Here is a 21,857-nt window from a genome sequence, read left to right on the forward strand (position 1 = left end):
GAAGACATTTGGGCAAACCCTTTTCTATTTTGTTGTCTGTTACCATTTTTCCTTTTTACAATGAGCATAAAATACTTACTTCCAACCTAGCTGGGGAAATCAGAAGCTAAAAATCACACTGATTTCCTTAGAGGTGAGTCTGCGTGATTGTATGTGTGACAATGGCCTATTCTCCTGGCGCTCAGAGTGAGTTGTACCAGCTCCTCCCCATCCCATTTCTTGAGTTTCTAAATGTTCCTGGTAGTTTGAACACAATAGATTTCTTTTTGTCTTTCCCAGCACAAGAATCTGCATTTGAAGGAATCCCTCTTTCAGAATCCTCATTTCCATGGCATTTATTTCAGGTGCCAATCCTTAATAGCTTGGTATAGTTGTTCTTGAACCCAAATATCACCAACTTCCCCCCAACTTACCTACTGCTACCTTAGCAAAAAATATTACACACATACATGATATATGACCGGTAAAAGTAATGGTGAGCTTTTCCCTTTTTTATTTTTATTTATTTTATTTCTTTGAGACAAAGAGAGAGAGAGAGAGAGAGAGAGAGAGAGAGAGAGAGAGTGATTGGGCATGCCAGGGCCTCTAGCCACTGCAAAGGAACTCCAGATGCGTGTACCACCATGTGCATCTGGCTTACATGGGACCTGGGGAATCGAACCTGGGTCCTTAGTCTTTGTAGGCAAGCACATTAACTGCTAAGCCATCTCTCCAGCCCAACTTTTCCATTTTCGGACCCCAAATTTCCTTGAGAAAGTTAACAAGCTACTAGCTGAGCTCTTGCATATGGTGTGGCCTTTGGAAGCGTGGGCACTGAGCCAAGGGCTCCGCCAGGCAATTGCTCATTTTGCAGTGCAAATATAAACCATCACTTCTGTAAGATGGAGTTTGGATGAAGGCAGAGGATTTGTAAACGTGATTCTAAGATTTGGGCCTGCAACTGCATAGCTGTCTGCATTTACTACGAACCTGTAATTACTGGCTATGTTTTCATGTTCATCCTTGGGTGTGAAGTGTCACTTAGTCCTAAGAGCTTTCTTTTACTGCCATAACAAGCTCAGTCCCTTCTGCTAAGCACATTACATCGCCTATCAAAAGCACTTTGTTGTGCTGCGGTAACTGTCTGATTAGTTGTTGATCTGATTAGACTGTCACAGTTACACATGTTCTGTCTGTGTAGGTTTGTGTGCATGGGGGGGGGCAGGGGAAGGTGTGAAGAGTGCAGAAGTGTGAAGATCAGAAGATAAGCTCAGGATGCTGGTCCTGTTCTTGTTCCTTGTTGCAGATGCCAGGCCAGCTGGCCTGTGAGCTTTGGAATGCTTCCCGCTCTGCCGTCTGTAGCTATAGGCGGGGCGGGATTGCAGACACATGTGCCACTTTGCATTTGGTTTTCCAAGGGTGCTGGGGATCTGGACTCCAGTTGGGAGGCATGCAGAGTTAAGCCCCTTTAACCACCGAGTGGTCTTCCCACCCCCAGGATTTATACATCTTTCTAAGTGGTTCTCATTTATGAGTCAAAACCTCCTCCAGTACTTGGTGCATAGTGGATACTCTGAATGAGTCATATGTTAATTTTCAAACGAATATTTGATTCCAAGCCCTGGGGTCTTTGATGTCCTATTCAGTCAGTTTATACCAACTGAGATTCATGCTAGAGACTTCTTTAAGTCTCCAATAGGGGGCCATCTTATTTAATGTTACCGGCCTGATACCTACAGCATGACTGGAACCCAGTTAGTATTCAGTAACTATTTATGGAATGGTGAGTGGCTTATACTAAGACTAGCTTTGTTTCAGGGTGTTTTAGTTTTCTCAAGGTAGGGTCTCCTGGCCTCGAACTCATGGCAGTTCTGCCTCCCTATTGCTGGGATTAAAGGCGTATGCCACCACAACTGTTTTTCACTGTTATCATGCCTTTTCCCATACAATGTCCACGTCCATTCAAAATAGGGTTTCTTTTAAAATGCGTTGCCTGAGGCAACACGATTAGCATGCAATATAAGAAATGACCTACCATCACCTATTATGATGCTTTATGGAAAAGTAAGCTACTCTGGAAGGGCACCTGAAATGTCCTTTGTCCCTTCAAAATGCTCATTTTATGTACCAACCTATGTCGGGCTCAGGCATACTGTGATGACTCGCTTAGGTAATAAAAACAGACATGCACTTGCCCTTTGCAGAATGATTGATCATTTAAGGCATGCACGTTAAAATGCTTAGTGTTTTTTATTTGCTGACGTCATGTTGTTCTACAAGGTGTCCAGAGAGCTGGACGATGACGACACAGAGGTGGCTGCAGCAGGACATGTCTATGAGATGACGATGTCAGTATCTGACGACGTATATCCTCCTCACACAGGTAATCATGACCAAGTGGTCCAACTCAGGTCTTTATACTCTTCACTTTTTTTTTTTTTTTTTTGGCTTTTCTAGGTAGGGTGACACTCTAGCCCAGACTGACCTGGAATTCACTCTGTATTCTCAGGGTGGCCTTGAATTCGGGGCAATCCTTCTACTCTACCTCCTGAGTGCTGGGAATAAGGTGTGCACTACCACGTCCAGCTCACTTTTAAAGAAACTTATTTATCTTTGTTTCTCAAGGTGTGGTATTGAACTAGCTTTGAACTAGCCTGGAATTCACTATGTAGTCTCAGGCTGGCCTCGAACTCACAGTGATCCTCCTTCCTTGGGCTCTCAAGTGCTGAGATGAAAGGTGTGTACCACACCTGTCTTTTCACTTAAAAAAAATCTTTTTATTGATAACTTCCATAAGTATAGACAATAAACTATGTAATTCCCTCCTACCATCCCACTTACCCCTTCCAAATCCACCCTCCACTGATTTCCTTCTTTCCAATTAGTTTCTTCTTCTTCTTTTTTTTTTTTTTTGAGGTAGGGGTCCTCATTGTAGCCCATCCTGACCTGAATCTCACTCTGTAGTTCCACGCTGGCCTCAAATTCACAGCTATCCTCCTGCCTTTACCTCCTGAGTGCTTAGATTACAGGTGTGGGCTACCAGACTTGGCTTTTAAAAATATTTATTTATTTGAGAGAGAGAGACAGAGAGAGAGAGAGAGAATGGGCATGCTAGGGCATCTAGTCACTGCAAATGAACTCCAAATGCATGCATAAGCTTGTGCATATGGCTCACATAGGTCCTAGGGAATCGAATCTGGGTCCTTTGGCTTTGCAGGCAAGCACCTTAACTGCTAAGCCATCTCTCCAGCCTTTCTTAAAAGATATATATTTATTTATTTGAGACACAGGAGGGAGAAGAGAAGAAAAAGAATGAGAATGGCTGTCATAAACCTCCTGCCACTGCAAGTGAACCCCAGATGAATGAAACACCCCGTATATCTGGCTTTACCTGGGTACTGGAGAATTGAATCCAGGCCATCAGGCTTTGCAAGCAAGCACCTTACCCACTGAACCATGTCTTCAGCTCTCTTCTTCTTCTTATCTTTTAAAATATTTTGTTTATTTATTTGAGACACACACAGAGAGAGAGAGGGGCAGATAGAGAGAAAGAGAGAATGTGTGTGCCAGGGCCTTCAGCCACTGCACATGAACTCCAGACTCATGTGCCCCCTGTGCATCTGGCTTACATGGGTCCTGGGGAATTGAACCAAGGTCCTTAGGCTTTGTAGGCAAACGCCTTAACCACTATGCCATTTATCAGCCCCCCCTTTTTTTTCCAGTTTTCCAAGGTAGCGTCTTGCTCTAGCCCAAGCTGACCTGGAATTCATAATGAGTCTCAAGGTGGCCTCAAACTCTCTTCTCTTTTGATGTCATCATTTCCCCCGTCCTATTATGCAGGTCTTGTATAGGTGGTGCCAGGCACTGAGAGGTCATGAATTTCAAGGCCATTTTGTATCTGGAAAGCAGCAATGTAAGCACTCCTTCCCTTTCTTTGACTCTTACATTCTTTCTGTCATCTCTTGTTCAATGGTCTCTACTCTTTGGAGGGCATGATAGAGTTATCTCACTTAGTGCTGAAAACTCCGCTCAACATTATGGTCGCTTTTGAGTCTCCCCAGTGGTCACCACCACTTGCAAAGAGACATTTCTCTAACCCAAGGGGAGAGTTGCATTAATATATGGGCATAAATATAGTGGCTCAGAGGACAATTAGTTTGGTGGGCTTTTTTTTTTTTTTTTTTGAGGTAGGGTCTCAATCTAGCTCAGGCTGACCTGGAATTCACTATGTAGTCTCAGGGTGGCCTTGAACTCATAGCAATCCTCCAACATCTGCCTCCCAAATGCTGAGATTAAAGGTGTGTGCCACCATGCCTGGCAGGTGGGCATAATATATCCATTTAGCCAGTCAACAGTAGTTGTTACTCTTGTAGGTCTTATGATCTCCCCATCCAGGTGTGTTTTCCCTCCCATGGATCAGGCCTCTAGTCCAATCAGAGAGCAGTTTGTTTCTCTTATAAAAGTCATTCCACTATTGCATCAGTTGGCACATTTGGCCTGGCTGGCCAGTTTTAAGTCTTGCAGGGTCCACTGATGTATAACACCATTGGTGAGTTCTTTCTCCCAAAAGGCTGCATGCCTTCCCCGCAATGATGATCTGTCTACCTTCTAGCCATGAGCCAAAGCACATCCTTTCTTCTGTCAGGTATTTTTATTTCAATGATGAGAAAATGAACATAAGTTAAGTTTAAAAAGGTGATTCGTAAACATATATGACTCAACTATATAAAGAAGCGATGTGTAGACGAGAGGGAACCAAGAATTGCGTGATGCACACAAGTATTGTATTTTCTCTATTGCTGTTGATGGAGTCTCTCGCAAAGGTCTATCACCTAACCCATGACCTTATAGCATGGGTCCCCTTCCTTCCTCCCTCCTTCCCTCCCTCCCACCCTCCTTTTCTTCCTCCATTCCTTCCTTCCTTCCTTCCTTCCTTCCTTCCTTCCTTCCTTCCTTCCTTCCTTCCTTCTTTCCTTCCTTCCTTCCTTCTTTCCTTCCTTCCTTCTTTCTTTCTTTTTGGTTTTCAAGGTAGGGTATCACTGCAGCCCAGGCTGACTTGGCATTCACTATATAGTCTCAGGTTGTCCTCAAAGTCTTGGTGATCCTCCTGCCTCTGCCTCCCAAGTGCTGGGGTTACAGGTGCACCACCATGCCTGGAAAATGCCCTTTCTTACAGCTACTTATCCTAATGGTTTAACTGAGGAAAGATGAAAAAGAACCTTCTCTTCTCACTAGGTATTTATTTATGTATTTATTGAGAAAGAGGGAGAAAGAGAGAGAGAATACCAGGGCCTCTAGCCACTGCAAATGAACTCCAGACACCTGTGTCACCTTGAGCATTGGGCTTATGTAAGTGCTGGAGAATTGAACCTGGGTCCTTAGGCTTTGTAGGCAAGTGACTTAATGGCTAAGCCATCTCTCCAGCCCTTATATTTTATTTTATTTTTTAATTTTTTTATTAATTGGTTTTGTATTCAGCAAATACAGTCAGTTTGGTACCATTATTAGGCTCATCCATGACCTACCCCCTCCCCGTTGGCCCCTCCTTGTTGAGGTGTATGGGTCATGCATTGTGGAGTTAGCCCACAGTTATGGGTAAGATAGATGTCTCTGTATATCATGACCCAACATGTGGCTCTGACATTCTTTCCGCCCCCTCTTCTGCAAAATTTCCCTGAGCCTTGTTGGGTTCATTTTTGGTCTGTTTCAGTGATGAGGTGTTGGGGGCCTCTGAGGCTCTGGCTCTCTGATTTGGTAGGCGTTGATTTTTCTCTGTGTTGGTCTCCTTCCCCCTTGTGCTGGTATCTGGTTCATCAGGAAAACAGCTCCCTTGCTTGTTTCACCAATTTTTCTTAGTTTCAGCCGGGGCCCTTTTGAGGTATGATGGGGTGGCTCTCTCCTTAGGATCTGCATCTATCTGCAAAAGAGAAGCAGATTCTTCAACAGAGAGTAAGTTAGCACCAGGACAAATGAGATAACCCTTACATTTTTTAATAGAGAATTTACTAGGTGTAGGCCCTCTTGTACCCCATGATTGATGGTAGCTTGATATAAGGGAGTGGGCTAATTTTTGGATATGGTTCTGACTTGTTTTCCAGTTCCAGCTATGGGTCCCATACCACTGAGGGGATCAGTTAGCCAAATCAAGAGCAGTTGGTTCCCCACCCATGGCTGTGTGCCACTATTGCACTTGTGTGGGCATCACAACAGGTTATTTGCTCGCCAGTCCTTTTAAATATTTAATTAACTAATTAATTATTTATTTCTCAGTAGATTTTAGTCTTTTCCCCTCCTTCCTTCCTTCCTTCCTTCCTTCCTTCCTTCCTTCCTTCCTTCCTTCCTCCCTCCCTTCCTTCCTTCCTTCCTTCCTTCTTCCCTTCCTTCCTTCCTTCCTTCCTTCCTTCCTTCCTTCCTTCCTTCCTTCCTTCTTTCCTTCTTCCCTTCCTTCCTTCCTTCCTTCCTTCCTTCCTTCCTTCCTTCCTTCCTTCTTTCCTTCCTTCCTTCTTTCCTCCTTCCTTCCCAAGTCTCTTGTAGCATGAACTAGCCTCAAATTCACTAAATAGCCAGAGATTTGCGTGCTGGGATTGCATTACATGATACTGCAGATGAAATCCAGGGCTTTGTATATTCTGCGCAAGCCCTCTGTCAACTAGCTGCCTCTCCATTTCTTGAGCTTTTCCTGAAGAGGGAGGAAAAAAGACCCTCCTAGGAGTCCATCCGTCTCCTCTCTGGTCCTCACACCCCAACATAGTCACAGCAACTGCTCATAAAAGGCTTATGACACTGTACATAAAGTTCAGTCTGTTTTTATGATCCAGCTAATTAGCACAATCTGGAGTCTTTATGGATGCGATAAAAATCATAGTATGGCAGAGCTATAAATGACACCTGTTCTTGCAACATATAAATTGGATTTATTGAAGAAATAAATACACAGGCTTTAAAACAAAACCCTTGTCTTTGTAGAATAGTACTCTCTAGACTTTCTTGGAGATCATGTACACCTTTGACAATCTGGTGAACACTGGTGATGCTATTCCTTGAAAACACACATAATGGCATATACTACAAAGCAAAGGATGCCTTAGAGTCCTTAAAATAAAGGTTAGCAACATATACAATAAGAAGGGATGCCTAGATTCCCTGAAATAAAGGTTTTATAACAATTCCAAAGCAAAGGATGCTGTGTATTCCCCAAAATAAGGGTTTTATAAATTTCAATTTACACTGTTACTCTTTGACATAGATGGCATACGACGTTCAGGAGGGGCAATATGTAGAACTTCTTGCAAGCGTAAATTCTGTAGGATAATCAGCTAAAGGGGGATCTCACAGCCAAGTACAGTTGGGGAGCAGTTCTTACCTGGAGATTACAATTAAATAGAAGCCCTACGAAGTCTTGCATACAGAAGCCTCTTAATGTTTATCTGATTGAGGAGATTTTGAGTTTGATACATTATCATCTCAGAGAAGGTATTTTGGATGATATTGGCCAATATAGTTTGGTGCAATACTGACTCAGTGATTTATCATCCTTGTGACATTGGACCCTGAACTTAATTCTGCGAATTTCAAGTTCTCACCTGTTGAAACTTGGCTGGTAATACCAATGACAAATTAGTGCCTTACATAGTACATTTTAGTTATTATTTTACCTTTATTAAAAATTTTACATTATCAAGTTGCTTACTTTTATGTTTGGATAGCAATTTATTTCTTTTTGACAAGTCTCTATTATGCTACCTAAATTTGTTGATCTGAAATACAGAGTTCCTCCTTTATCACACAGTGGGAGCAAAATATAATGATTCCTCTTGCCTTAATCTTTTCTCAGTTGAAAATCTTTCTTGAGCATTATCTTCACATCTACACTGTGATGTAAGAGATTAACACTGACATTATTCCTACTTTTTTCTTTTTAGAAGTAGGGTCTCACTTCATCCCAGGCTGACCTAAAACTCACTGTAGTCCCAACTGGTTGCAACTCACGGTGATTCTCCTACTTCCGCTGGGATTCAAGGTGTGTACCACCATGCCTGGCATTGTTAGTCCTTTTTGTTTTGGGGAAGAGGAAGCTGGGCATCCTGTGAGTTAAAGCTAGTTCAAGGTCACAGAACTTTATATTAATGCCAGGCATTAAACAGGGTTTTCTGAGTCTCCTTCCATTTCCCTTCCTGGGATATGTACTAGAAGGAGAGTGTAAAATGTCATAGATGGGGTTGAAAGTGCCACCTCAGCCAACTAATTCACATGAAAAATGTAATAAACTCTCTTGTGTAAAATATGTAATTATATATAAACATAAAGTATATATGGACACATATAAGTTTCCATTATATGAAGTAAAACACCATATATATATATATAAAATTTTTTGGTTAGCCTGTTTGACAGACACTGAATTTTATTTATTTGGGTTTCTTGTTTTACTTTTTAAATTTAAATTTTGTTTGTTTGTGTGTTTGAGGTAGGGTCTCACTCTAGCCCTGGCTGACCTGGAATTCACTATGGAGTCTCCTCCAACTCACAGTGATCCTCCTACGTTGGTCTCTGGCGTGCTGGGACTAAAGAAGTCTGCCACCACGCAGGTCGATTTGGGCTTCTTGAAAACAGAGCATAAGAATACTGACTGTGGTGGGGCATAAAGAATCCTGTTGTCAGGCTGGAGAGATGGCTTAGCGGTTAAACGCTTGCCTGTGAAGCCTAAGGCCCCGGTTCGAGGCTCGGTTCCCCAGGACCGACGTTAGCCAGATGGACAAGGGGGCGCACATATTTGGAGTTCATTTGCAGTGGCTGGAGGCCCTGGTGTGCCCATTTTCTCTCTCTCTCTTTCTCTGTCTCTTTCTCTCTCTCTCTGTCGCTCTCAAATAAATAAATAGAAATAAACAACAACAAAAGAATCCTGTTGTCCTTTCGAAGTCCTTTTCTCCCTCTGCACTTTGGGGCACATTTAGGTCTGTAGATAGAATCAAAGAGAAGCAGCACTCATTGACGGTTCCACTTTTCAGCCACAGTGACAATCATTGTGGAGATCGCTCCTGCCAATGACTTCAGTCCCAAATTCCAAGCGGCACACTATTCATTCTTGGTTCCAGAGACAGCAGGAGGTAAGAACTCCCTCACTTCCAAGGTACAGAGGCTCTCAGTAGGGCTGGGAAGGAAACCCCGATACTTTCATGTGAATCTTTTAAAGGCTTTTTTCTTGCTGGAGCTGGGGAATCGAATACAGGGGTCTCATGCAGGCTAGACAGGTGTTCGTTTGCCACTGAGTTTTAGCCCCATTCTGTAGCTTTGAGGGTTTAGCTGTGTAATAAAGAGTAAAGCAACTGTATCCTAGCCCTGACCATATTTGTTAAACCAAAATGCCACTGCCAACAATAACTACTGATGTCTACGAAGTACTTGTCATGTTCCATGTGCTAGGGCTTTAAAAAAATTTTATTTTACAGATACATATATGTATTATATGGGTATATATGTTATTCACACATGCATAATAGCAGGGATACTCTATCCCCTCGCTCCAACTCCTGTGACCCTGGAGGTTCAGCGGGGTTATGGTGTTCACCGTGGGTTCATGGAGGTCTTGCTCATTCCGCGTGTAGTAGCAGGGGCATCAGGTATTCCTGCCCGCTCTGTGGCTCTTACTAGGTCTCTGGCCCCTCCTCTTCAGTGTTCCCTGGGTCATGGCAGGCCTGCAGGCAGTCTGATTTAGTGTTGAGTTCTCTGTAGCCTCTGGATTTCTTCTTTGATCATTTTTAAAAAATATTTTTTTGTATTTATTTATTTGCAAGGTGAGAGGGAGAAAAAAAGAGAGATAGAATGTGGCTGTGCCAGGGCCTCGATCTGCTGCAAATGAACTCCAGTTGCATGGGCCACTTTGTGCATCTGGATTTACGTGGGTACTGGGGAATTGAACGCAGGATGTCAGGCTTTGCAAGCATGTGCCTTAACCACTTAGAAATCTCTCTACCCTTGCTTTGATAAGTGTTCTTTTTAAAAAAGATTTTATTTATTTATTTGAGAGAGAGAGAGAGAGAGATTGGGTATGCCAGGTCATCTCGCTACTACAAACAAACTTCAGACATATGAGCCACTTTGTACATCCGGCTTACATGGGTACTGGGGAGTTGAACCTGGGCCCTTAAACTCCATATGCAAGTGCCTTATCTGCTAAGCCATCTCTCCAGCCCTTCACCATGTCTGTCCCCATCACCCCGGAGCTGGTTGTCAGGCCAGCGTAGGAGCTGTATTCATGTAGCCACTTAGATGTGGCAGACGTGGCACATCTCATGGCGTGCAGCTGGCTGTCTTGTCTTATCCATGGATTTTGGTACTCCGTTTTCTCTGGCACCTACAAAATAAACAGATTCTCCAATCAGGAGTGAGTGTGCTATAACTTTTTCCTTGCTGAAAAACATTTCTTTAGGGCTGGAGAAATGGCTTAGTGGTTAAGGTGTTTTCCTGCACAGCCTAAGGACCCCTGTTTGATTCCCCAGTACCCATGTAAGCCAGATGCACAAGATGGTGCATGTGTCTGGAGTTCATTTGCAGTGGCTGAAGACCCTGGCATGCCCATTCTCTCTCTATCTGCTTGTTCCTCTCTCTTTCTTAAATAAATAAGTAAAAATTTTAAAAAATCTTTATTTTCTCTGCCAGAGAACAAAAACTGAATGAAATTACAGCAGTATTGGTCTTCTGTGATGTTTGTAGCGAAGACGAAAACTTTATAACTCAGTGACAATTGCTCTAAGGAGGAAACTGGAAATGTAAAACTTGTCTGTGTATAAATTCCCCTCAGAACATCAAACAGCAGGTCTACAGATCTTGAGGATATTCAAAAATCTCTGTTAATATGGAAATGTTTTTTTCATGCTGAGTTGATTAACACAAACAACTTGAGTGTGTCTTGAGGATTACATGAAATTTTTCCATTAACAAAATTCTGGAAATCTACAATGTTTAACATACAAAAAGAATTGATGGCATGTGATGAATTGATAAACAATTTCTGAGGGAGGTAGGCATATGGAAAGCATCCTTTTGTCAGCAGTGATTTTGAAGAAACATGAAAATGAGCTCACACTGGGCTGCACGCCACAAAGGAAAACAGCTCATTTGCTCTGCTTTTTGATGAGGGAGTTTGGGCAGAATTTCAGAGTGCCGTCATAACCTTATTTTAAAATTCAGCTAAAGATACTCAAGAAAGCTTTTAGTTTTTATTGAAAGGTTAATTTTACACCTACAGAAAAATAAGGTTTCCAATATAATTAACCAGGTGCTAAATATAGAAACAATCTCATCTTTTCTCAGGCCTGCATGATAGAGAGAATGATTTTTACCCATAGTCTCCTCTATCTCGCCTTCTATCGGCTGTGATACCTTTTTCCTAAAAATAATGCGTTTGGGCTGGAGATCCAGCACGGTGTTAAGGGGCTCGCCTGCAAAGCCTAACCACCCAGGTTTGATTCCCCAGTACCCATGTAAAGCCAGGTGCACAAAGTGGTGCATGAGTCTAGAGTTCATTTTTTTTAGTGGCTGAAAGGCCCTGGTGTGCCGTTCTCTCTGTCTGTCTCTCTTATCTCTCTCTGTTTGCAAATAAATTAAAAAACCATATATTTTAAAATGATGCTTTCACATAAGCAGTGGACTCATTTTATGTTTGAGTTGCCAAATAAAATGCCTTCTCTTTCATTAAAGTGCTTCCTGTTACTTGATATCCTGAGTTAGGGTCATTGCTTCTTTTTTTAAATAAATATTTTATTTGTTTGCTTGAGAGAAAGAGAAAGGCAGATAGAGCATTGATGCTCCAGGGCCTCTCGCTACTGCGAATGAACTCCAGGTGCATGCGCCAGCTAGTGCATTTGGCTTTAATGTGGGTACTGGGGAATAGAACCTGGGTCCTTAGGCTTTATAGACAAGTGCCTTAACCAGTGAGCCATCTCTCCAGCCCTCTTATTGTTTCTTTACCAATATATTATCTGAGACTAGTGAATCTTTAAAAAAGGAAGAGGTAGTAAAGAAATTCTTTAAGGTGAGAAAGGTATATGAAATGGTCTCTTCATCATTGTTCTTCATTCTGGTTATTAGCATTAGAAATGTCCTCTACATATGCCGGTGAGTCATTGGATGGTGATATTTCAATACCTGGAGGAGGTTATAATTTAAACAGAAAGTCACCGAGAAGTAAAGCTATGGTATCTGTAACCAGTGACCATGTATTCTGTGTAAGAAACCTCATAAAACTAGAGTAACACAACACACATTTCTGCAGCCCATAACTCGGAATATTCTGGGCTTTCTTGCTGGTCTTGCTCTAATTGTGAGTTAGCTGGTTTTCAGAGATCTGTCCTGATTTGGGTGGGGTGGCTAGGGTTCCTTGGGTCCTCCCTCATCCTCTCACCCCAGGCTAACCTGGATATATTCTCAGGGCAAAGGCCAAAAATATGCTCATTGTGAGACTGACTTTTCACGGGGTCTGCATTACAGATGCATCAGGCTTGCTAATACCTGTTGATTAAAACAAGCCAGAGGGTGAGGGTTACACGGCCATCAGCATGGACAGGGGTGGGCAAGGGTTTGGATGTTTGAGTGTCATATGAGTGTAATCACTGGACCACATTTGTTTTTTTCTGCTAAAAGGTTAGGCACTGGAATCATAGCAAAGTGATTAAAAACAAACTTGGGCTACAGACTCAGTGGACAATAGGCTGGAGAGATGGCTCAGTGGTTAAAGCCACTTGGTGGCAAAGCCTGATGGGTTGGGTTCTTAGTACTCATGTAAAACCAGGCTCAAAAAGTACATCTGGAGTTTGTTTTGTGTAGCAGCAGGAGACCCTGATGTTCCCATTTGCTCTTAAATAAATAAATAAATAAATGACTAAATATTTTAAAAAGTCAGTGGACATGGGGTCAAACTCTAACACTGCTCTGTGAGCAAGTTAGTTAATACCACTAGGCATTACTTCCTTACCTGTAAAATGAAGACAGTAGTACTATTGCCTATGGCTATTGGGAAAATTTAGCATGTAAATAATAAAATAATCTTTAAAAATTTATCTTATTTGCAAGCAGAGTTCAATAAAAGAGAGACAAGCAGAGAGAATGGGTGCATAGGGGCCTCCAGCCATTGCAAACAAACCCCAGACATGTGTGACACTTTGTGCATCTGGTTTTATGTGGATACTGCAGAATGGAACCCAAGTTGTTAGGCCTTTACCCCTGATCCATATCTTCAGCCCCTAAAGTAATTCTTTCTTTCTTTCTTTTCTTTTCTTTTCTTTTTTTTTTTTTTGAGGTAGGGTCTCTCTCTAGCACAGGCTGACCTGGGATTCACTATGTAGTCTCAGGCTGGCCTTGAACTCACAGTGATCCTCTGACCTCTGCTTCCCAAGTACTGGGATTAAAGGTGTGCACCATCACGCCTGGCAGATCCTTATTTAGGATTTTCTACATCACAGGCATTATTCTAAGTGCTTCCTATATCTCAATTCATTAAGTACTAATGATTCTGTAGGACATTATTATTTCTCGTTTGCAGATGAAAGAAGAAAATGAGGTCAGAGAAGTGACAGAATTGTCCAGTGCTAAGCTAATAAGTGACAAGGCTGAAATTTGGAACCTAGACATTCTGGTTTTAATACGAGCTGTACCATTATCTGCTGATAATGTTAGCATCATGCTAAGATCAAGCTAATTATTAGTATCATGAAGTTATTTTTAGCACATCATCTTAGACAAGCCTGCGGTTTAAGGTGCTAAGGGTTCTCGGCAAGTCTGTTTCCTATCATGCACTATTGTAGTCTTTAAAAAATTATTTATTTATTTATTTGCAAGCACAGAGAGATAGAGAGAAGGGAGACGGACAGAGAGAATGGGCACACCAGAACCTCCAGCCACTGCAAATTAACTCTAGATGCATGCGCCACCTTGTGCATCTGGCTTTACCTGGGTACTAGGGAATCGAACTTGGGTTGTTAGCCTTTGCAGGCAGGTGTCTTAACTGCTGAGCCATCTCTCCAGGCCAGATTCGTAACAAACAGTTATCCAGAAGGAGTAAGGTTATCACTCTGAAAAACTGTGTGATAAAATTTGGAAATGTAAAGACATCTTAAATTATAGAGTAATGTATATGCATGAGAAGAGCGAGCTTTTAAAAACATTATTGGTAGCCTTTCACAGAGTGGGACAAGTGACCGCCATTGATGAAGACTACCCCCCAAACTGCCTGACCTATGCAATAAGCAGCGGAGACAGCCAGGCCGTCCGCAGGTTCTGGATCCACCCTCTCTCTGGGATGATTGAACTTACCACACAGCCAGACTACGAGTCTGTGAGGCAATATAACCTCACGGTGGAAGCCGTGGACTGTGACCGAGCTCATCCTCTCACAGCAGTGACCCTGGTAAGTAGAGAAACCCAGCTTTTTAAATATTTTTATTTCTTTATTTGCATAGAGTGAGAGAGAGAAAATGAGAGCGCCAGGGTCTCTGGCCACTGCAAATGAACTCCAGACACATGCGCCACCTCATGCATCTGGCTTTCCGCAGGTACTGACGGATTGAGCCTGGGTTGTTAGGCTTTGCAGGCAAGTGCCTTGGCTGCTGAGCCATCTCTCTATCCCTTAAAATAATTTTTACTTGGTCTACATCACAGACATTATTCTAAATGCTTTATATGTACTTTTTAATTCACTAAACCCTAATAATCCTGGAGGATGTTGCTGATGTTCATCTTGCAGATGAGGGGGGAGATATTAAACTCACTTCTTTCCTACGGATGAGGAAACTGAAGCACAGAGTTTAGGAAAGCTCCCCAGTGCTACTTATAAGATTTATAGGTCTGACATCAAACCCAGGCTTCCTCCACGGAGAGGAGGTGTTTAAAGGAGAACAAAGATGAATTATTTTGACATCAAAGTGAGGGAAAGTATATAAATCCTTAAATTATCTTAGCGAGGTCAGAGAACTCTCAAAAGGCATCCAGAGTGAACACTGCTGCGTTTACTGTGTGGTGCATGTCACTGATGACGCCAAGGTTTTGTCACGGCAGAGGAGGCAGAAATAGTATGGAAGAACTAACTGTCAGGTCCTTGTCTGGCCTGATGATTCACCATGTACGTCCTGCTATTGTACAGCGCCCCTGGCTTTCTGCTTGTGGGTTTATTAAGTTTTCTGAGTGTGTGTGTGTGTGTGTGTGTGTGTGTAAGTGTGTGTGTCACCATAAGGAAACATCAGTCTATTGGCATCGACAATTAGCATGACTTTCACAGTGACAGGGCTACAGACATGAGGCTAGAATGACGCGGCTTGCCTGTCAGGGTGAGAGTGATCTTTCAGCCAAGGGCCCTGTGGCGGTTTTTCCTGTAGACACTTATGATTTCCCTAAATAGTATAGGATAATACCACTTTTGTAATTTTCATCCACTCATTCCATATCGAAAGGTACAGCAGAATTAATTTAAAAAAACCCACAAAAACCTTCAAGTAAATGTTCTTATAAAAAGAATGAATGAAGCCAGGCATGGTGGCACATGCCTTTGATCCCAGCACTCAGGAGGGAGGGGTACGGGGTTGCTCTGAGTTCGAGGCCACCCTGAGGCTACAGTGAATTCCAGGTCAGCCTGGACTAGAGTGAGACCCTACCTCAAAAAAAAAAATTAATGTTTTGCCCAAAGATAAAGCAGGAACTTACTTACTCTTTCCTCCTCTTATTAAGTATTTATTGAGTCGTGGGTTACAAAGATGTGTACTAGATATATTGTATCTATTTCCAGGGAGCTTAAAAGTGGCAATACATGAGAAATTAAATAGTATATGGTAAGGGCCAAACTATGATACAGATGAATTTGAGCTTCAGTATGGAAAAGAGATATAGGTCCTTAGTGTCTAGAATCTCGAGATCCACCATCATTTAATTTTTATTAAGAATTGAATAAAGTCCAAGTGCTATGAAAAGCCCTGGTTATCTCACTCAGTCCTCAATCTCATCCTATGACATAGGTCTCATATTCCTTTTGACATGTGGAAGAAATTTAGTTCAAAGGCTTAGAAGTTAGAGAACTTATACAAGATAACTCAGCTCACAGAGGTAGAATGAAATATGGCCACTTATTTATTGCCATGTTCCTTAAATCCTTCCCAGTCCCACAGGCAATCTTTCATCCTTACTTTCAAATTATCTCTGAAATCCTTCTGCTTCTCACCTTCATCTACTGTTAAAGCTTGGGATGTGCCATCATTAGCCCTTACCTGGTCTAGTGAAACATCTTTCTTGCTGGAATCTTTATCTGCTTGTGCCCCTGAAGTTCCTCTGCACATAGGGGACAATTTGCCTGGTTCCTCCAGGCTCTCTGGCTAGGCCCCAATGCCATTCCCAAGGTGGTGTAGTTATCTTTGCATTGTTGGGACAAAACACCCAACCAACAGCAGCTGATGAGAGGACAGGGTTTAATTTTGGCTTAGTCTCAAGGGGAAGCTTCATGATGGCAGGAGAAGATGGTTGGTGCAGAGGCTGGACATTCCTTCTTTGTGACAGCAGATGGAAAACAGCAGCCAGAGAATGAGCTGAGCTCTGGCAAGGAGGAAGCTGGGCTGTGACACCCCACAGCCTGCCCTCAGCAACACACCTCCTTTAGCAAGTCTCCATCTCCCAAACGGCCACTAGCCAGGGGCCAACCGTTGAAAGTACATGAGTTTATGAGGGAAATCTGATTGAAACCACCACACAAAGTCCATATGAGCTGGACCTGGCCATCTTTCTTCCTCTCACTTACTATGACACAAATGTCTTCCCACTTCTCCAGTATACAAATGTCTTCCTGCTTCTCCAATACAACAAAAGGGCTGATTATCCTCCAGGGCTCCCATTAGCAGTTTAATAACACGGACGCTTATCAATAAATACTAAGGTCCAAGCAAAACAAAGCAAACCAGCTCTACAAAAAGCAGCATAGAAAGTGTGTGGGGCCACTCTATGAGAAAAGCAAGAGGCAGGAAAGAGACGCAGCATAGTGTCACTCCACCAGACACTACGCTGTCGCGAGGACACACGCTGGCCTGTGGACAGGAATCAAATATCGGGGATCAGGAGGGAGGGACAGGAAAATGTCATCGTGGAAAGCTCTCTTAATTTAGTTCCCAGTAGCTCTCGCTGCCTCCCCAACTACATGGCATCATCTGCTGTATAGTTTTTCTCCATAGCTTTAGATTTGCATAGGCTTCCTCCTCTGTTTCCATCAGGGGCTATGGTTCACTTCCTTAGCTCTTGTGTGGGTCAATGCTTGGCACACAGTACGTGTTCAATAAGTATTCGCTGAATGCATGAGTCTCTCTTCTCAACAGGAAAGTAGAGACTAAGATTCCTTTTCACAGTTGAGGAAAGCGATGTTCAGTCATTATACCAAATAAAGGAGCTAGCAGATGGCAAGCCCAGGCTTTTGATCAGGTTTCTGCTCCAAGTTCAAGCCCAATGTCTTTCCGTTAGATCACAGAAACTTCCCTAAAATTCATTTATTTAACATCTAAAAATATCCCATATGCTAAGCAGAACAATAGCTACCTTGTCTATAAAGATGCATTTAAAAAAGTAAAGGACTCCCTAAGAACGTATCTGCATTTTAAAAACATTTTTCAAAAGATAATACTTGTAGACACAGCAGGGATTCTTCTGCGAACTGCCTTTGAGAAGGTTATTAGTCATCTGAGAGGTGGGAAGATAACCTTTCTGGGCTGACTGGCATTTGATCACTGACATTTTTAAATCCTTGATATTTTGATCTTTTCCCATGTAAATTGCAGTTTTCTGGTTTATAGTATTTTAATTAAGAAAAGGCTGATAACAGCCCTAATTAAGCTCGAGCACGCGAAGTAATCATATTACTACCCATACATATATTATTGAGACAACAGTGCTGAGGAGTTTCTTAGTTAAGAAAGAAGCAAGCATGGGATTTGTTTGCCGCTAAGCATAGATATCCGAGGCATCCAAGGCATTTCATTTTTTTACAGGTGTCATTCTTCAGTTATGCTTTTGTTATCCTTTGCATATTTTGCGAGTTTTTTGGAGAGGCTCCGTCTAATTAGCCCAAAGCCCTTCCTAATGGTGACACAGAATGTCAGAGTTGATCCAGGAATAATAAGTCACTGACTCATGATTGACAGAATCCAAACCTGCAGTAACGTTTCTATAAACTTGGAAGGTTTCAGACCTTTTAATTTAATCATTCTGAATGATCTGTTTCTACCCAGATGCTCACTTCTGGTTTTGTGTACAAAGGGTCACGTGATGCGGATGATCATGATGTTTCGTCTTCCCTCACCACTGACAGGTCACTGTTGACATCGAAGATGAGAATGATGAAGTCCCCGTCTGCACACCCTATCTATATAAGGCAGTCATTTTTGACAACGTTGTTGCTGGGACAAACGTCAATGGCTTCAAACTAAACTGTCACGACAGGGACTCGCAAGATTTTGAAATGCGCTTTCAACTGGCTTCTGGTAGATAATTTAATTATTATTTTTAATCATGACCATATGTCAAATTGACATTAGCTATACAATGGTAGATGTGATGTGTAACCCTATAAGTGAATGTTGATAAAGGTCGAATCATTTCCTATCTGTAGCATTAGGCTTCTTCAAGCACCTTTTTTATAGCTACATTTCCAGCTCCATTCCCTTCTTGTATCCTCAGAAGTACTCAGGCCACCGGAGGCTTTGGATTTGTGAGGGAAAACCCTGTAGGTTACATTATGAGGAACTAAGTCTGCTGCCCGTGGGGCTAGCTGAAAACAGCAGTCATTTTTTCCAGCTGAAGTCCAGTAGGATAGATGCTTTAAACTTCATTATCATTGAATTTACACAGATCCATATACACTTTGGTCACTTCTCATTTCTGAGACAAAACATCCAACTATTTGAAGCAGTTTGTGGAAGGAATGGGTTATTTTGGCTAAGACTTAGGAGAAATTTCATCATGGTGGGAAAGAATGGCGAAAGCAGCCAGGTGTCCTATCTTGTCAGCTGGGAGAAGTGAGAGAGAGGTTATCTCGCACTGACAAGGAGGATGGATTACAAAATCCCAAGGTCCAACCCGAGTGACATAACTCCTCCAGCAAGGCTCCAACTCCCAAAGGTGCCACCAGTCCGGTTTAAGTATGAGGCTCAGTCAGAAACACATAAGGCCGTGGGACATTTTATTCAAACCACCAGCCACCCTCTCCTCCTCAGTGGAAGGCCACGGAGACCAACCATGTGCGAGACACTATGCTGAGAAATGGATATGCAGAAGTGTGCAAGGCGATGTTGATTGGCAGTCATTGTGCATCAAGCTGGAGTACCAGCAGCACTTATAAAAATCATGAACTGTGAGAAGTTTTTACTAAGAAAAGCCACAAGGTATCTTGAGATAGCATGAAAATAAGACATCTCTAAAGGATGGAGGACAAATCTGCTATCATTCATTTATCTGAAAGAATGTGGCGCAGATATCCATAATACCTTGCCAATTACGCATGAAAACTGGCTTGATGTCTGCTCCTTTGTCGCGTCTGCAGGACCTAGCTGATTTGTGCGCTCTGACCAGCTTGCTCGCTCCCTGTCTCTAGCCTAAGTTGAACACAGGACTGCAAGTGTTCTGCGTCACAGATAGGGAAGAGGAAACGGCCGGGCGGAATAATCAATCAGCGTGAGACAGTGTCAGTTAAGATTCATGCTCTTAACTTTCATAACACATGTTTTCTTTTTTTTAAAAACCAGCTTCTCATGTAGCCCAGGTTAGCCTTGAATTCTCTATGTAGCCAGAGGTGACCTTGAATTCTTACTTATTTATTTATTTTTTAAGAACTTGAACTCTTGATCTTGCCTCTACCTCCCAAATGCTGAGATGATAGACTTGCCCATCATGCCCGGCTTAAAACATTTTTTTGTATTTAAATATTTAATTAATTATTTTTTTTTTGAGAAAGCGAGAGGAAGAGGCAGAGAGAAAGAGAGAATGGGTGTGCCAGGGCCTCCAGCCACTGCAAAGGAACTCCAGACATGTGCACACGCCCCCTTGTGCATCTGGCTTATGTGGGTCCTGGGGAATTGCACTGGGGTCCTTAGGCTTTGCAGGCAAACACCTTAACCACTAAGCCATTTCCCCAGCCCTAAAACACTTTTTAAAATAACTATCCTTACTGCTTTCTTTACCCCAATTTTACTATATGTCATTTATGAATATGGGAATTCACAATATAACAGAGATTTCATTTTTGTACAGCTACTGTGTCTTTTTAATGATTTATTTTTTGTTTTGTTTTTCAAGGTAAGATCTCACTCTAGCCCAGGCTGACCTGAAATTCACTACGTAGTCTCAGGGTGGCCTTGAACTCATGGCAACCCTTCTACCTCTGCCTCCCAAGTGCTGGGATTAAAAGCATGCACCACCACAACCTGATTAAAGATTTTTAAATTGTATTGTATTTATTTATTTGTAAGTACAAAGAGACAGAGAGAGAGGCGGGAGGAAGAGACGGGGTGGTGGTGGGGAAATGTTGGCATACCAAGGCCTCTAGCTGCTTAAAACCAATTCCATATACTTGTGCCACTTTGTGCATCTGGCTTTACGTGGGTACTAGGGAATGGAACCCAGGTCAATAGGCCTTGCAGGCAAGTGCCTTAACTGCTGAGCCATTTCTCCAGTCCCTTACTGTGTTTTAACAGATGTTCAAGGTAGCTTAAAACCATCCAATATATTGTAAAATAACTAACATTCCAATTATCCCTTTTAAAGGAAATGAGAACCATCATTTTGGATTTGATCCAACTCAAGGTTCCAATACTCCGAAATTAATTGTGAAGAATCCTTTTAACTTTGAATCTGGAGGTGAACTTCTGCAGAAGTATCATCTTGTGGTGCATATAACCGATGACAATCTGAAGCATGGCAAATCCTCTAAGCCCAGGACAGGTACTGCAATTATAGATATTGATGTAATAAGAGCCACGACACCACCTCCTCCAACCCGTGCTGAGGTAAGGAGTTACAGAATTTTGTTCATGTCTCTGTGGGCCCCAGCGCAGCCAGCCACTGCACGGTTTGCCTCTGTGAATGTGACCTGTGTGTCGGCGGGGGTGGGGGGGATAATTTGCGAGCACTACGTGTGCTTCATACAGAACCCCTCAGTGCTGTGGCTTCATACGAATAATCTGCAAGCCTTACCCAATAGAAAGACCCCACTACCCATAGTATTATAGCTATTAAGGTCTTACAAACTGACGCCTTGAAAGACAATGCTGTTCATCATAATGAGTGGTTCTGCAGGGCATGCAGCCACCATCGCATCTATCTCACCCTCAGTCTGACCCTCGGACGGTGCACAGACCTTTCGGTATTAGCTGCTTCTGAATCACACCATGGCTTCCAAGTCACCCCAGGATGGGGTCTCGGCTCAGGAGATTTTATAGTGCACTTTATTGTCTTAAAAATTTTTTTATTAACAACTTCCATGACTGTAAACAATATCCCATGGTAATTCCCTCCCCCAACTTTCCCCTTTGAAACTCCGCTGGCCATCATATCCCTTCCCCCTCTCAATCAGTCTGTGTTTTATCTTGATGTCATGATCTTCACTTCCTATTATGAGGGCCTGGTGTAGGTCATGTCAGACACTGTGAGGTCATGGATATTCAGGCCCTTTTGTGTCTGGAGGAGCACGTTGTAAAGAGTCCTACCCTTCCTTTGGCTCTTGCATTCTTTCTGCCACCTCTTCTGCAATGGACCATGAGCCTTAGAAGGTGTGATAGAGATATTTCAGTGCTGGGCACTCCTCTGTCACTTCTCAGCACCATGATGCCGTCTGAGTCATCCCAAGGTCACTGCCATCTGACAAG

At 42.6% G+C, this 21,857-nt stretch overlaps 1 protein-coding gene across 1 annotated transcript in view; it reads left to right on the plus strand.

Annotated features, from left to right (window-relative positions):
* Positions 1-21,857, plus strand: part of LOC105944215 (cadherin-related family member 3) — an 85,412-nt gene that overhangs the window by 49,665 nt on the left and 13,890 nt on the right. Inside the window, exons 10-14 of the mRNA XM_045135668.1 lie at positions 2,260-2,362; positions 8,988-9,086; positions 14,151-14,383; positions 18,308-18,479; positions 20,758-20,999. Coding sequence (XP_044991603.1) covers positions 2,260-2,362; positions 8,988-9,086; positions 14,151-14,383; positions 18,308-18,479; positions 20,758-20,999 — 849 coding nt within the window. The remainder of the gene's footprint in view (positions 1-2,259; positions 2,363-8,987; positions 9,087-14,150; positions 14,384-18,307; positions 18,480-20,757; positions 21,000-21,857) is intronic.

This window comes from Jaculus jaculus, chromosome 16 (genome assembly GCF_020740685.1).
Source record: "Jaculus jaculus isolate mJacJac1 chromosome 16, mJacJac1.mat.Y.cur, whole genome shotgun sequence".
Classification (NCBI taxonomy): Eukaryota; Metazoa; Chordata; class Mammalia; order Rodentia; family Dipodidae; genus Jaculus; species Jaculus jaculus.